The 13,207-nt window shown below is 41.3% G+C and overlaps 1 protein-coding gene across 21 annotated transcripts in view; it reads right to left on the bottom strand.

The window, feature by feature from the left end:
• The window catches only part of BAZ2B (bromodomain adjacent to zinc finger domain 2B), a 330,703-nt gene that overhangs the window by 111,111 nt on the left and 206,385 nt on the right, over nucleotides 1-13,207 (bottom strand). For 20 of the 21 annotated variants that reach the window (XM_077272878.1, XM_077272883.1, XM_077272879.1 and 17 more), the window contains one exon: nucleotides 6,896-7,039. In XM_077272878.1, coding sequence (XP_077128993.1) covers nucleotides 6,896-7,037 — 142 coding nt within the window. In that variant the 5' untranslated portion in view covers nucleotides 7,038-7,039. Of the gene's footprint in view, nucleotides 1-5,906; nucleotides 5,925-6,895; nucleotides 7,040-13,207 lie in introns of those variants that run through there. The other variant, XM_077272887.1, reaches the window with a different exon arrangement.

The following is a 13,207-nucleotide window of genomic DNA, read 5'->3' as shown; positions in this document are numbered from 1 at the left end:
CACTATACAAATACCACTGTGCTCGGGGTTGTGCCAAACCACTTTTTTTTTTTGCATTAAAACAGAAGGATGCAGAAAGAAGGTTTGCTTTTCCGAAATTAGTACTACGTACATCGTTGCCGTTTAATGATGTAATCGTTTAATAACACGTCAATAAAATGCCGAGATCTTTACTAAACGGTTCTTCTTCTGTCACTAAAATGTCCTTTGAGAGTAAATAAATTGGCTTTTATGGTAATAAGAATAGCGGGAAAAAAAAACAGAACGAAAACCAAAAATACAGAACTGAAAACCGTATAGAACAGAAATCTGAAATCAGCGGCTCAGAGGTAGATTTTGAAGCCACCGTCATATTAAAGTTATGCTGATTGCAGTTATTCTTAAAGGGGTTGTCCGAGACTGACATATAGATGGCCTATAGATTGGATTGGGCATCAATATGATCAGACACGATGTACCCCTATAAAGCTGAAAACGTCACCAACAGCGGCTGAAGCTAAGCAATGTTTGGGGAAGAACAGAGCTGACTCTGTACATTGCTTAGTGGACGCTGCCGAGTATGGTTTCACTTGAGTAGGAGATAAAGCGCAGTACTCAGCAGCGACCACTATGCGGTGTATGGAGCTGCGGTTTTCCGCCGGTACATTGCATAGTCTCTGCTGCTTCTAGAGCTATTTTCAACTAATAAGTGGAGGTGTCGGGTGTCAGATTGATGACTTATTCTTATTAGGTTAGTCCTCTTTAAAAGAAACCTGTCATGTAAAATAATGCTACTAACATGCAGCTATGGAGTTAATCTGCAGGATAATAGTGTTCAGACACGGAGAGCCCCACTGACGGGAGAAAATTAACTTTATTTCTCCCGGCAGCGTTTGGCTTCCAGTCATAGGGGCGGCTTCGGCTCAGTTTCAGTTTCTATCTTAGGTTTTGTCTGTTTAATGACCATTGTGAACATGCTCCTACATATTCCATGTATAGCAACTTATACCCCAGTTCATTTCCTTCAGTTTCTCTTCAGGTTCTTGCACCCAGTGCATGCAAGGGCATGGTCTCACTTCCTTTGAGCAGGACATTATATTAATATAGCTTCCCATTGCTGGGTGTCCAGAGTTGGGCCCTGGTCCTTCTCGGACCGTATTCACATTGGGTCATTTTTGACAGATGGTAAGGTTTTAATACTAGAGGTTAGGGCCGTCCTAACTGGGTCACCTTGGCGCAGGTGGGATGGCTTTTAGGGTATGTGCACACGATGCGGATTTGCTGTGGATCCACAGTGGATTTTTCCGCACAGAAACGCGGCGCGGCAGATCCGCACTGATGTACAGGGGTTGGACAAAATAATGGAAACACCTAACATTTTGGCATAATAATCTTCGAACATGTTATAAACATGCAAACCGTGACATATGGTAATGTTTTGTAGTTGATTATTTGTGTTAAGTGATATGTGTATGTAAATTAACTGTTTGTTTTGCATAATTGTAGTAACATTGATGAGAACCTGATACCAATGGCAGACCTCTCGGATTTTCAAAGAGGCCAAATTGTTGGTGCTCGTATGGCAGGCGCTAGTGTAACAGAAAGTGCCCGAATGCTTGGCGTGTCAAGGGGTACTGTCTCCAAAGTAATGACTGCATTTGAAAGAGAAGGAAAAACGTCCGCAGCAAAGCACAGGTCCGGCCGAAAGTCAAAGTTGACTGAGAGAGACCGTCGGACTCTAAAGCGAATTGTGAGAGAGGATCGCAAGACCACGGCTCCGAAAATCACTGCTGAGCTCAATGAACACCTACAGAACCCAGTTTCCACGAAAACTGTTCATCGGGAGCTGCACAAATCTGGATTCCACGGAAGAGCTGCAATTAGAAAACCGCTGCTCTCAGTGACAAATGTTTCCAAGCGTTTAGAGTGGTGTAGAAACCTCCAGAATTGGTCCCTCGAGAAGTAGAAGCATGTGATATTCTCAGACGAATCATCGTTTACCCTATTTCCGACCTCCGGCCGAGTGTACGTTTGGAGACAGCTGAAAGAAGCATTCCATCCAGACAGCCTTCTCCCAACCGTAAAACATGGCGGAGGTTCTGTGATGATCTGGGGTGCTATTTCATGGAGATCCGCCGGGCCAATGATGTCCCTTCATGGAAGAATTAACAGCCGAGATTATTTAGGCATTTTGGGCGACCAAGTGCATCCAATGGTTCAAGCACTGTTCCTGGAGGGGAACGCCATCTTTCAGGATGATAATGCGCCAATTCATACAGCTAGAATCGTTAAAGCATGGCACGAGGAACATTCTAATGAAGTTGACCATCTCATCTGGCCCCCACAATCCCCAGACCTCAACATTATTGAGAATTTATGGTCGATTTTAGAGATTCAAGTTAGACGTTGATTTCCGCTGCCATCGTCGCTCAAAGAACTGGAGGGTGTTTTAACTGCAGAATGGGCTAAAATTCCTTTGGAAACAATTCAAACCTTGTATGAATCCATACCTCGGAGAATTGAGGCTATAATCGCCGCAAAAGGTGGACCTATACCAGATTAAACTAACTTTTGTTGATATTTCCATTATTTTGTCCAACCCCTGTACAGTATAATGATATGTGCAGACAGTGCAGAAAAATCAGTGCGGAATTGCTGCGGATTTTAACGAAGTGCATGTCACTTCTTTTGTGCGGATCTGCAGCGTTTCTGCACCCCTCCATGTTAAAAATCCGCAGTGGCAAAAAACGCAGAAAATCCGCACAAAATCCGCAGAAATTCCGCATAAAAACCGAACAAAATCAGGGGCAAATCCGTGGCTGCGGATTCTGCCAGGAGCTGCGGATTTTGTGCAGAAAATTCTGCACCTCTTTTCTCAGTTGTGCAAATAGCCTTATAGTTCTTTTGATCATAGACAGTGTTTACTATGTACCCTATGTTATTCATATGCACTGGTGCTTTTTACTTACTTACAGAAGGATGTATGTTCATTTGGTTTCTTTCTTAGGTTTTGTCTGTTTAATTGCCAGTGTGATCACGCTCCAACATGTTCCATGTCAACAGAGCAGCTCGGAAGAGGAAGAGCTGCTTTGCTGACTGTGATTACCAGCGTCATGTTGATTGACAGCTGGCTCCCTGCAGTTAGGCAGCAGGGAGCCAGCTGTCAATCAGCATGACTGGTAGTTCTGCCTGATCAACAGAGCAGAGCGGAAAAGAAGCAGCTGCTCTGTCGACGTGACATCAGCAGAAGCGGCAGAATTGCCGGCAGGAACGCTCTGTGGCAGCTCTGTGCCGGCAAAGCTCAGCATTTTGCAGAACAGGCAGGTAGGTAGCAACTACCTGCCTGGTAGTTCTTAGACCCTTAGTAAAAAATTTATATACGGCTTATACCCTGCTTGCCGCATTTCCTGATTCCCAGTTCCTGCTCTACACAAGTCACTCCTTAACATGAAAGAGATCTTACGATTTACTTTATTGCTCAACTAGATCTCTGCCTACCTGCACCCGCAACAGATGTCCTTGACAAAGACCGCTCCGCGACAAAACATTGGACCACATCTCTTTTCGACTCGTGTCCGGATCATAATAAACTATCACTGCAGCAAAACCTACAGTCTCATTTTCTTTTGTGGTGCTGAGGTTCCTTCCTCAAAAAAGGAATATAGTCCTGGATAACCCCTTTAAGAAGTTGTTGTCCAGTAGAGGACAACCCCTTTAACAAATCCCAATTCATACGTTTCCGAAAACATATCTGGATTTCTAAACGAGTCCTTTTCTTTGCAGAAACTGCAAAATAGAGTGATTTTTTTCCCCCAAAAGTACTTTTAAAGTCACATAACTTCTTAATATCCAGTTTAGTGCTAACTATTGATCTCTGTTATCAGCCATTTTAGTTTTGTACGGCAGGAGTAGTATCTCTTAGGCTTTCCATTATGAGAGCCCTCCAAGCTATGAAATATGAGAGGAGCATAGAAAAGCTTTCCCTTTAAACACTTTAGGAAATTTTATTAAACACGGTAATGTTTAATGCATTTCATTTAGTCATTCCAGGCGCTCCATTTCAGAAACGTCTATATTTAAATGTAACTATTGAGATACTCCATAATCCCCGATGAAACACATTCCTGTGGGCAGAGTTTCGATCTCAATAGGTATATTAAGCTCATGATTAATGTTCTAGCAGAAAGCTGACATTTTAAATACTGTTTTTCCAGTAGTGTTGATGAGACTTATTCCCTTCTGAAATGTCACTGTGAGCAGGCGGCGCACGCACAAAAATGTACATAAATAGTGGTAAATAATGAAGAATAGACGGCCTTGTGTGATAGATGAGATCTATAAAACCATTCAGAAGTAAAAACGTACGGTACAAAAGAAACATAGCGATCGCTTATTATCTAATATGTTACAGTTATTTCATTTATGCAGTTTTCTTTGGGATTTCAAACATGGTTGAATTAAAGGGGTTCTCCGGGAATAGAGAAAAAAATAAGAAAAGGAAATGTCATTATAAATACATTTCTAAATGCCTTTAATTAGCAGATGACGGTCATTCCGACAATGGAAGCAGTCACTATAGAATTGAAATGGCTGCCATCTTGTTACACTGATGGAATCTGGTCCTAGAATGTTGGTAGGACATGTGCAAAAGAGTCTGTATGTCAGGAAGCTCTGCCTCTCTCTTTATCACCCATGAGATCTAATACTGGAGATACCAGGGGTGCTGATGTAAGAAGAGGTTGCTCACACTGCTGCCCACCCTGTATGAGCTAATACTGGAGATATAAGGGGTGCTGAGGAAATAAGAGACTGCTCACACGGCTATTCACCCTGTCTATCTGATCTAATACTGGATATACCAATGGTGCTGAGGTAAGAAGAGGCTGCTCACACTGCTGTCCACACTGTCTATCTGATCTAATACTGGAGATTCCAGGGGTGCTGAGGTAAGAAGAGGCTGCTCACACTGCTGTCCACCCTGTCTATCTGATCGAATACTGGAGATACCAGGGGTGATGAGGTAAGAAGAGGCTGTTCACACTGCTGTCCACCCTGTCTATCTGATCTAATACTGGATATACCAATGGTGCTGAGGTAAGAAGAGGCTGCTCACACTGCTGTCCACCCTGTCTATCTGATCTAATACTGGAGATACCAGGAGTGCTGAGATAAGAAGAGGCTGCTCACACTGCTGTCCACCCTGTCTATCTGATCTAATACTGGAGATATCAGGAGTGATGAGATAAGAAGAGGCTGCTCACACTGCTGTCCACCCTGTCTATCTGATCGAATACTGGAGATACCAGGGGTGCTGAGGTACGAAGAGGCTGCTCACACCGCTGTCTACCCTGTCTATCTGATCTAATACTGGAGATACCAGGGGTGCTGAGATAAGAAGAGGCTGCTCACACCGCTGTCCACCCTGTCTATCTGATCTAATACTGGAGATAACAAGAGTGGTGAGGTAAGAAGAGGCTGCTTACACAATACTGCCCCCTGTCAACCTGATCTAATGCTGGAGATACCAGAAGTGCTGAGGTAAGAAGAGGCTGCTCACACTGCTGTCCACCCTGGGTATCTGATCTACTACTGGAAATATCAGAAGGTGCTGATGTAGGAAGAGACTTCTCACACTACTGTCCACTCTGGTTATTTGATCTAATACTAGAGGTACCAAGAGTAATGAGGTAAGAAGAGGCTGCTAACACTGCTGCCCACCCTCTCTATATGATCTAATAATGGAGATATCAGGAGTTCGGAGATAAGAAGAGGCTGCTCACACTGCTGTCCTCCCTGTATATCTGATTTGATACTGGACATACCAGGGTGATGAGGAGAGAAGAGGCTGTTCACACTGCTGTCCACCCTGTCTATCTGATCTAATGCTGGACATACCGAGCGTGCTGAGGTAAGAAGAAGTTACTCACACTGCTATCCATACTGTCATTCTGAAGGACAATACATGGTATAGGTATCTCCAAGCTACTGAAAGGAGCTTCTTACTGTACATGTTCACTGGCTCCTGACGTGTAGTGAAATTGTAAGACAGGTTATTGTCAGTGTGACAAGATGACCATTTCTATAGTGATTACCTGCCCAGAGAAAATAATTATGATTTGTTAATTAAATGTATTTATGAATATTCATTATAATGACATTCCCTCCAGTTATTTATTTTTTCTATTTCTAGGAGAACACTTAACATATGGGCAGTCAGTAATGTCAAAGCCCAGGTGCTGAAATAAGGACTGATACCTAAGTCCTTATCCAATTATAGATTACAGGTCTAGCTGCAACAAAAAAAACTTTAGTTTGGATTCACACACTGCATTTTTCAGAAAAACCCGTTGTTTTTTTTAGGGTTTTCAAGATTTTTGAATTCAAATTGTGATCAGCGCTGCCCCGGTGTCTTCAAACGCCACCTCTTCTAAGTACTTGTACGTGGATGAAATCTCTCAGTCATCCATGTAGCGCCCAAAGTCTCGCATCTGCACAGTGGAATCACTGGCTGTTCAATAGGGCTTAGTGAGACGCGACTGTACAACTCTCCGTTTCCACTGCACAGGCACGAGACTTCAGGCATGAAGGATAGACGTTAGCCACTTAAATGAATTCAGAAGAGGCGGCGTTCAAAGGGGCCGGGGCGGCGCTGATCACAATGTGGAGATAACCATCGGACCAGACCGTGCAATTTACATACAGCGTGGGACAAGTATAAAACACTTTAAAGGGGTTGCCAGAACCCCATTATTATGATCTTAACAGGTGGTGGGCAGGGTTTATAAGCCAAAAAAATAAAATAATCGGAGCTTTGCATAAGAAAAACTGGTATAAAAATATATGAGGAAATTAGTCAGTACAGCATTTTGGACCAAAATATGATATTATGCTAAAAAAAATAAAATAAAATGTTTACCACAAGCCGTAATTGAGGAGCTCAGAGGGGTGACTCCTGTGGGCAGGCCTCCTTTAGTCACCACTGATGCTACAGATGGGGTGGAAGGTGAGGAAGAAGTCACTGACGATGGGGTTGATGTTATCCTCTCTGCAGACTCCATAACTGAAAGAAAAAGTGTTGCGTGAGACTTAAATACCACACCATGGGCACATCACTTTAAATATTATAAGGGTATTCACATTTCAACATTTATTTATATATCCTAACTAAACATGCATTTTTTAAAATTTAAATTAGACTTATGACGGTTTAATCCGCCAATATATCGACAGGTTCGGACGCCAGTCTAATGTGCATGGGGGCACCAGCCAACTGATGGTTGGGAGTGATGTTGATCAGACACGTCTGATTTTGGACTGCTGGTCACATTGTTCTCCTGAGATAAGCTGCCGGCCATCATGTCTGCCGGTGGCTTTCTCATAGAGAACACAGAAGCGCTTGGCCGAACGAGCGCTTCTGTGTATGGGATTGTCAACTGAGATGACTGTCAGCAGAACGATCTTTCAGCCAACAGTATGGCCATCCTTAGAATCATCAAAAGTCACCATAGCCAATTCCAAGGTCAAGTCGGTGGCAATTTATTACAAATCACTATAAAAACAAGAACATAAAATGAAATAAACTGTCCCGGCAATATTGATATTAGATAGTCAGATGATCCCCAGGTATCTGGTTCATCTCTGCTTGGTCAACTAATCCATCATCTCGATGGGCGTTTTATGTTCCGTGTTTATTTTCTTTATATCTGTGTTTTTCCTCCAGATAATCCACTTTCCTCTAATATTCTTGAAACGTACAGCACTTAGGGTTATTGGATTCCTATGAAACTGTACCAAGTGTGCAAGAAGCCGAGATAGGGAAAATTAAGCTGTGATCCCCCTGGAGACCAGGACCTATGTGATTGTACATAGTTGGTGGAAGATCTTGGCATCACGTAGCTGGCGAGTAAATAATAGCCCCTTATGAGTACAGAAGAGATTTAGTTGCTCATCCAATGTACCGAAGAAAGTTTTTATTTAATTCGTCCACAAAGATACGGTACAAGCTGCTACTATACTGAAGTCCAACAACAACTAAGAGAACTTATGTTAAGAAGCTGACCAAAAAGTTCAGCCAAGGGTGGGATAGGACATAGATGATCCAGCAGCTGGGAATTTACCCCATAAGGCATGATCCAATCTGCGCTTATAGGATAGAAAACCCTTTTTCCAGAACCCAAGAGGCGATCAGGCTGGATTGACACTCCGATAAGGATTCTCTACATTTGTATTAATTTTTCATTGTTTTGCGAAACCACAATGTAAATACTTTTATGCCCAAAAAGACAAACGTATTCTAGGAATGAATCCACCTAAGCCTTTTTTGCCCTTATCAATTGTTGCTGGTAAAATAAATTCCTGAGCTGAATATTCCTCAGCTTCACTGCTCTTACAGTAAAGAAGCCTTCTCACGTCTTGCATTTCTCTAACTGAAGGCAGTTCCCCATTGTCTTTTTAGGGAATTTTACAGGGAACAGTTCTTTACTATATTTCTGGACCCATCATTTAAAGAGAACTTATCAGTTCTGAGAAAACATTTAAAGTGACGGTAGATTAAATCAGAAGACTTTTCTCAAATATGTGTCAGCGTTAGAGGGATGCAGGTTTCACTTCCACTTTAACAAAGTGAGCAAAAATATGTTGAGATTCTCTTTTTTTAGGTGATAAAAACTGTGAAGGGAGGAGCTTATTATATACAAAGAGCCTTGTGGGTTTAGTCTTTTTTTTACTGTTTTGCCAACTAATTGCACTATAGAACGTAATGACAGAATTGATTCACCCATTTTTCTCATAAATTCACTGAAAGTGAAGTACAAACATGGTGAATTAATTCACAAATGTAATCTAATGTTCAGCGAATCAGCAAGATGCAAACCAGGCAAACCATTTCCGGATCTCCCACCAAGAGCCTAAACTTTACTTTTTACAGAATATGGGTATTTATGATACACGTAATAAGATATTATTATGGCTATGGATATTATGCAGCCCAGAATAAGGAGGTGAATACAGCTGAGTCCAAAGAGTTAGTACAAAAGAGGAGGACATAACTGCTTCTAAAAGGTTAATCTTCTTGAGGAGGATATAGCTGCTTATAAAAGGTTAATGTTCTAGAGGAGGACATAGCTGCTTTTAAAACTTATACAAGGATAATCTTCTAGGGGAGAATATAGCTGCTTATTAAATGTTAATGTTCTAGAGGAGGATATAAGGTAGCTGCTTACAAAAAAAGGTTAATCTTCTAGAGGAGGACATAGCTGCTTATAAAAAGTAAATGTTCTAGAGGAGGAAATAAGGTAGCCGTTTATAAAAAGGTTAATCTTCTTGAATAGGATATAGGTGCTTATAAAAGGTTAATCTTCTAGAGAAGGACATAGCTGCCTATAGAAGGTAAATGTTCTAGAGGAGGACATTGTTGCTTGCAATGAATTAATCTGAGTCTTTAACTGCATACCACACACAGCCAATTGTGCACTTCGCACTGGAAAGAAAGCTGTGGCAGGGTTTACCTCTGTTCTTGCTGCTCTTTGCTTTGCTTCTTATACAGTAACATTCATTATGATGTTAAAGAGCTTCACAGACCTCCACTGTTTTGCATTTTGCACACTCCCAGTCCCTTTCATCATGCACTGCCACCCACACAGTGGTATCTTGCACTTACTTAAAGGGCCAGAACCTTTATCACTAAATTAAAAAGGATTAATTTTCCTTTTATCCCATATATTTGATAAAGGTGGTTACTTTTTGGCCTCCTTTAACTTCACAAAGTTTTCGAAGAGGTTATAGGTCTTTTTTGAACCTTCCAGTTTTGTCATGAATGTGATCACTTGATGGCCAGGGGTAATGAGGTGACTGTGCTATTATCTATGACAGGTTATGGCGGCTCAATTGTTTAACTACAACTCATGTGCACAGTGTATGTGGATTACTACTCGCAACTACTTTGCAAGGACAATTTATAGAGGATAAATTACATTGCTGTACATATTATCATTACAAAAATATCCCATTCGGGCTGCTTTTTTATTATATTTTTACTGAGATAATGCAAATGATGTAATGCATATAAAGCAGGACAGGTGTATTGTGCTACATCTACAGTATATATGCACGGTGTCGAGCAGCTGTTTATGCTATAGAGAACATTAACACAGCCGTCATGGTGCCTGATAGCTCAACATATGGCTGCAGTGTGGAGGATTAAGAGACAGGACATTAGAAGGTGAAATTAAACTTCCTATCATCCGCAATAAACATGCTATCACCTTGTAAAGTCCTAGGAGCGAGTAGAAACTCAAAACCATCAATTCAGGGATACTGGATACTGATGGGAACTGCACCAGCAGTCACATATAATTGGGCACGATATGGGTGTTTTTTGGACTTGAACATAAAAGGATTAAAAAATAGCAATAGAATGGTAGACCCTGACAGATTAAGCAAGGTCACAATTTACTTGCTATCTCTATCCATCTCTATTCTCCTCCTATCACTACTTTTCTGTTTTGTTTTTTTGTTGTTGTTTTTTTTTTTTTTTAAATGGAAACAAGAGATATGGCCATCCCTTGCTGCCTATTCAGCCCCAGTCATGGTCATGATAGGCAAGTATCTTGGGGTTCAGATCTTCACAGATTAAATCTTAAAGAGGTTTTCCCTCTAAAAAATAGTATACATCGCCATAAGGATGTAAGTTTGGGTCCTTAAACCCAGTGAGGTCAGAACTTGTATCCATAATACAGGCGCCCAAATATACTTTTTTTTTTAAACTGCCCCAAAATGGAATCTGTCATCAGGTTTTTGCTACCCCATCTGAGAGCAGCATGATGCATGCAAAGAGACCCTGATTTCAACGATGTATAACTTAGACTACTGGGTGCAGCCGTACTGACAAGAGTTTTTAGATTTAGAAATGCAGCAGAGCTAAGAAAGCTAGCTCCACCCACACCAGCCTCTCTGTAAACAAAGTGCATAGACAGTGAGCTGCATATCACAGAAGGGGGTGTGTCTGACTACCAGCCACTGTGTCTGAGCAATGATAACCTCCTGATGCTAAAGCAATATTGCAAATAAACGACAGAAGGTGCTTGATAAGAGAGGCATCTAACCCCTATAGCAAGCAGTCTTCAGATTACATAGCAAAAGCCTGCAGACAAATTCCCTTTAAAGTGTACGCGTCATTTTAATTTTTATTTCATAAATGAATAGTACACAGGAAAATAAGCGAGATAAAGCTGCTCATTTCTTCTCCTGGACTGATGTTTCATTCTCAAATCATGGGTAAAATCTATATTCAATGATGACAGGTTTTCTCATTACTAAGATAGGAGATGGTTGGTGCTTATAACATTCTATGCAGCAGGGAAGGTCTAAAGGCAGACACACACACATTACAGATCTCCATAGAACTTTATGAGTACCAACGGTCATGTCCTATCTTGGTAATGGGAAAGTCTGTATTCACTGAAGACAGATTTTTACCCATGAATTGAGACTTTTGAGAATTAATGATCAGTCCAGGAGGAGAAAGAAGCAGATTTACCAAGTTTCTTACTTTTATGATTACTAATGATTTATAAAAAAAAACAAAAAACAAGCAACTAATAATAAAATGACGGCTACTCTTTAAGGTGTCGTGTTCCAACCTTTTAGCAGGAATTATTGCTGATCACAATCAAGGGGAAATATAGTTCAGTTTATATTAATATACCGTAAGGAAAAAGGAATGATAAAAAAAATTGTAATTATTTCTATGGTGTAACGGAACCAATATATTAATAAGCTGAACTAATTCCCAGATCAATAAAAGTCGGTATCTGTAGAAGAACTTTATTTTGCAGCAAAACCATAAAATCTGTCATTACGTGTGGTTTGCCAGCTGTGTACGTGTGGTTAATATGTGGGGTTGAATTTTAAAAGGAAAAAGGTTTCTCAAAACCGCACCCCTCAAACCATAACCGCATAATAAAAGTCTCTGGGTTACGCTTAAGATCTACGCTCCAACACTTTGAATAAGAAATGCAATTAATATTCAGCATTAGTGAACACATGGGGCCAGATGCATTATTAATGTAGTTAAATGGTATCTTCTCTTTCAAACCTACTTAGGAATGAAAATTACATAACTAGCGATTCCAAAACGTGGAATCACAAGTACAATACGGATATACATTATGTTGGTAGAGGATGATTGACAGGTTTTTTTTTCCCAAGTAAAGAAATAAAGTTACACAAAGTATTAAGAAATAGGTCATTAGTTTTTATAAAGCAAGTCGCTTATTTTAATACAAAACAGTTACATTATTTTTATATAGTCCTCAAGTTTTAGAACTATATAGTTCCCAAAACTAGTCCTGAACAGTGTCCACAGTATGCTTTTATGAAGGTCTTAAATCCCATACAGAGTAAATCTACTACATAATTGTCTAAGGGGTACTTCCGTCTTTCTGTCTGTCTGTCTGTCTGTCACGGATATTCATTGGTCGCGGCCTCTGTCTGTCATGGAATCCAAGTCGCTGATTGGTCGTGGCAATGGTCGTGGGCGTTTTGCTACGACCAATCAGCGACGCGCACAGTCCGGAAGAAAATGGCAGCTCCTTACTCCCCGCACTCAGTGCCCGGCGCCCGCATACTCCCCTCCGGCCACCGCTCACACAGGGTTAATGCTGGCGATAACGGACCGCGTTATGCCGCGGGTAACGCATTCCGTAGCCGCTGCTATTAACCCTGTGTGTCCCCAATTTTTTACTATTGATGCTGCTTATGCGGCATCAATAGTAAAAAAAGTAATGTTAAAAATAATAATAAAAAAAAAAAACCTGCTATACTCACCCTCCGTATTCCGCCGAGCCGGCCAACCATCTTCCGTTCCCGGCAATGCATTGCGAAATTACCCAGAAGATTTAGCGGTCTCGCGAGACCGCTAAGTCATCTGGGTAATTTCGCAATGCATCCTGGGAATGGAAGATGGCGGCCGGCGCGAGCGGCTCGGCGGAGCTTCGGTGGATCCCAAGCGTCGGTAACCGCTTCCTGGATCCAGGCGCCAACGGAAGGTGAGTATATAACTATTTTTTATTTTAATTCTTTGTTTTGTTTTTTTTAACAGGGATATCATTCCCACATTGCTATATACGTGGGCTGCGCAATATACAACGTGGGCTGCGCAATATACAACATGGGCTGCGCAATATACCACGTGGGCTGCGCAATATACAAGATGGGCTGCGCAATGTAC

Source organism: Ranitomeya variabilis, chromosome 7, assembly GCF_051348905.1.
Source record: "Ranitomeya variabilis isolate aRanVar5 chromosome 7, aRanVar5.hap1, whole genome shotgun sequence".
NCBI classification, from domain to species: Eukaryota; Metazoa; Chordata; class Amphibia; order Anura; family Dendrobatidae; genus Ranitomeya; species Ranitomeya variabilis.
This window is presented reverse-complemented; position numbering and strand designations above follow the sequence as displayed.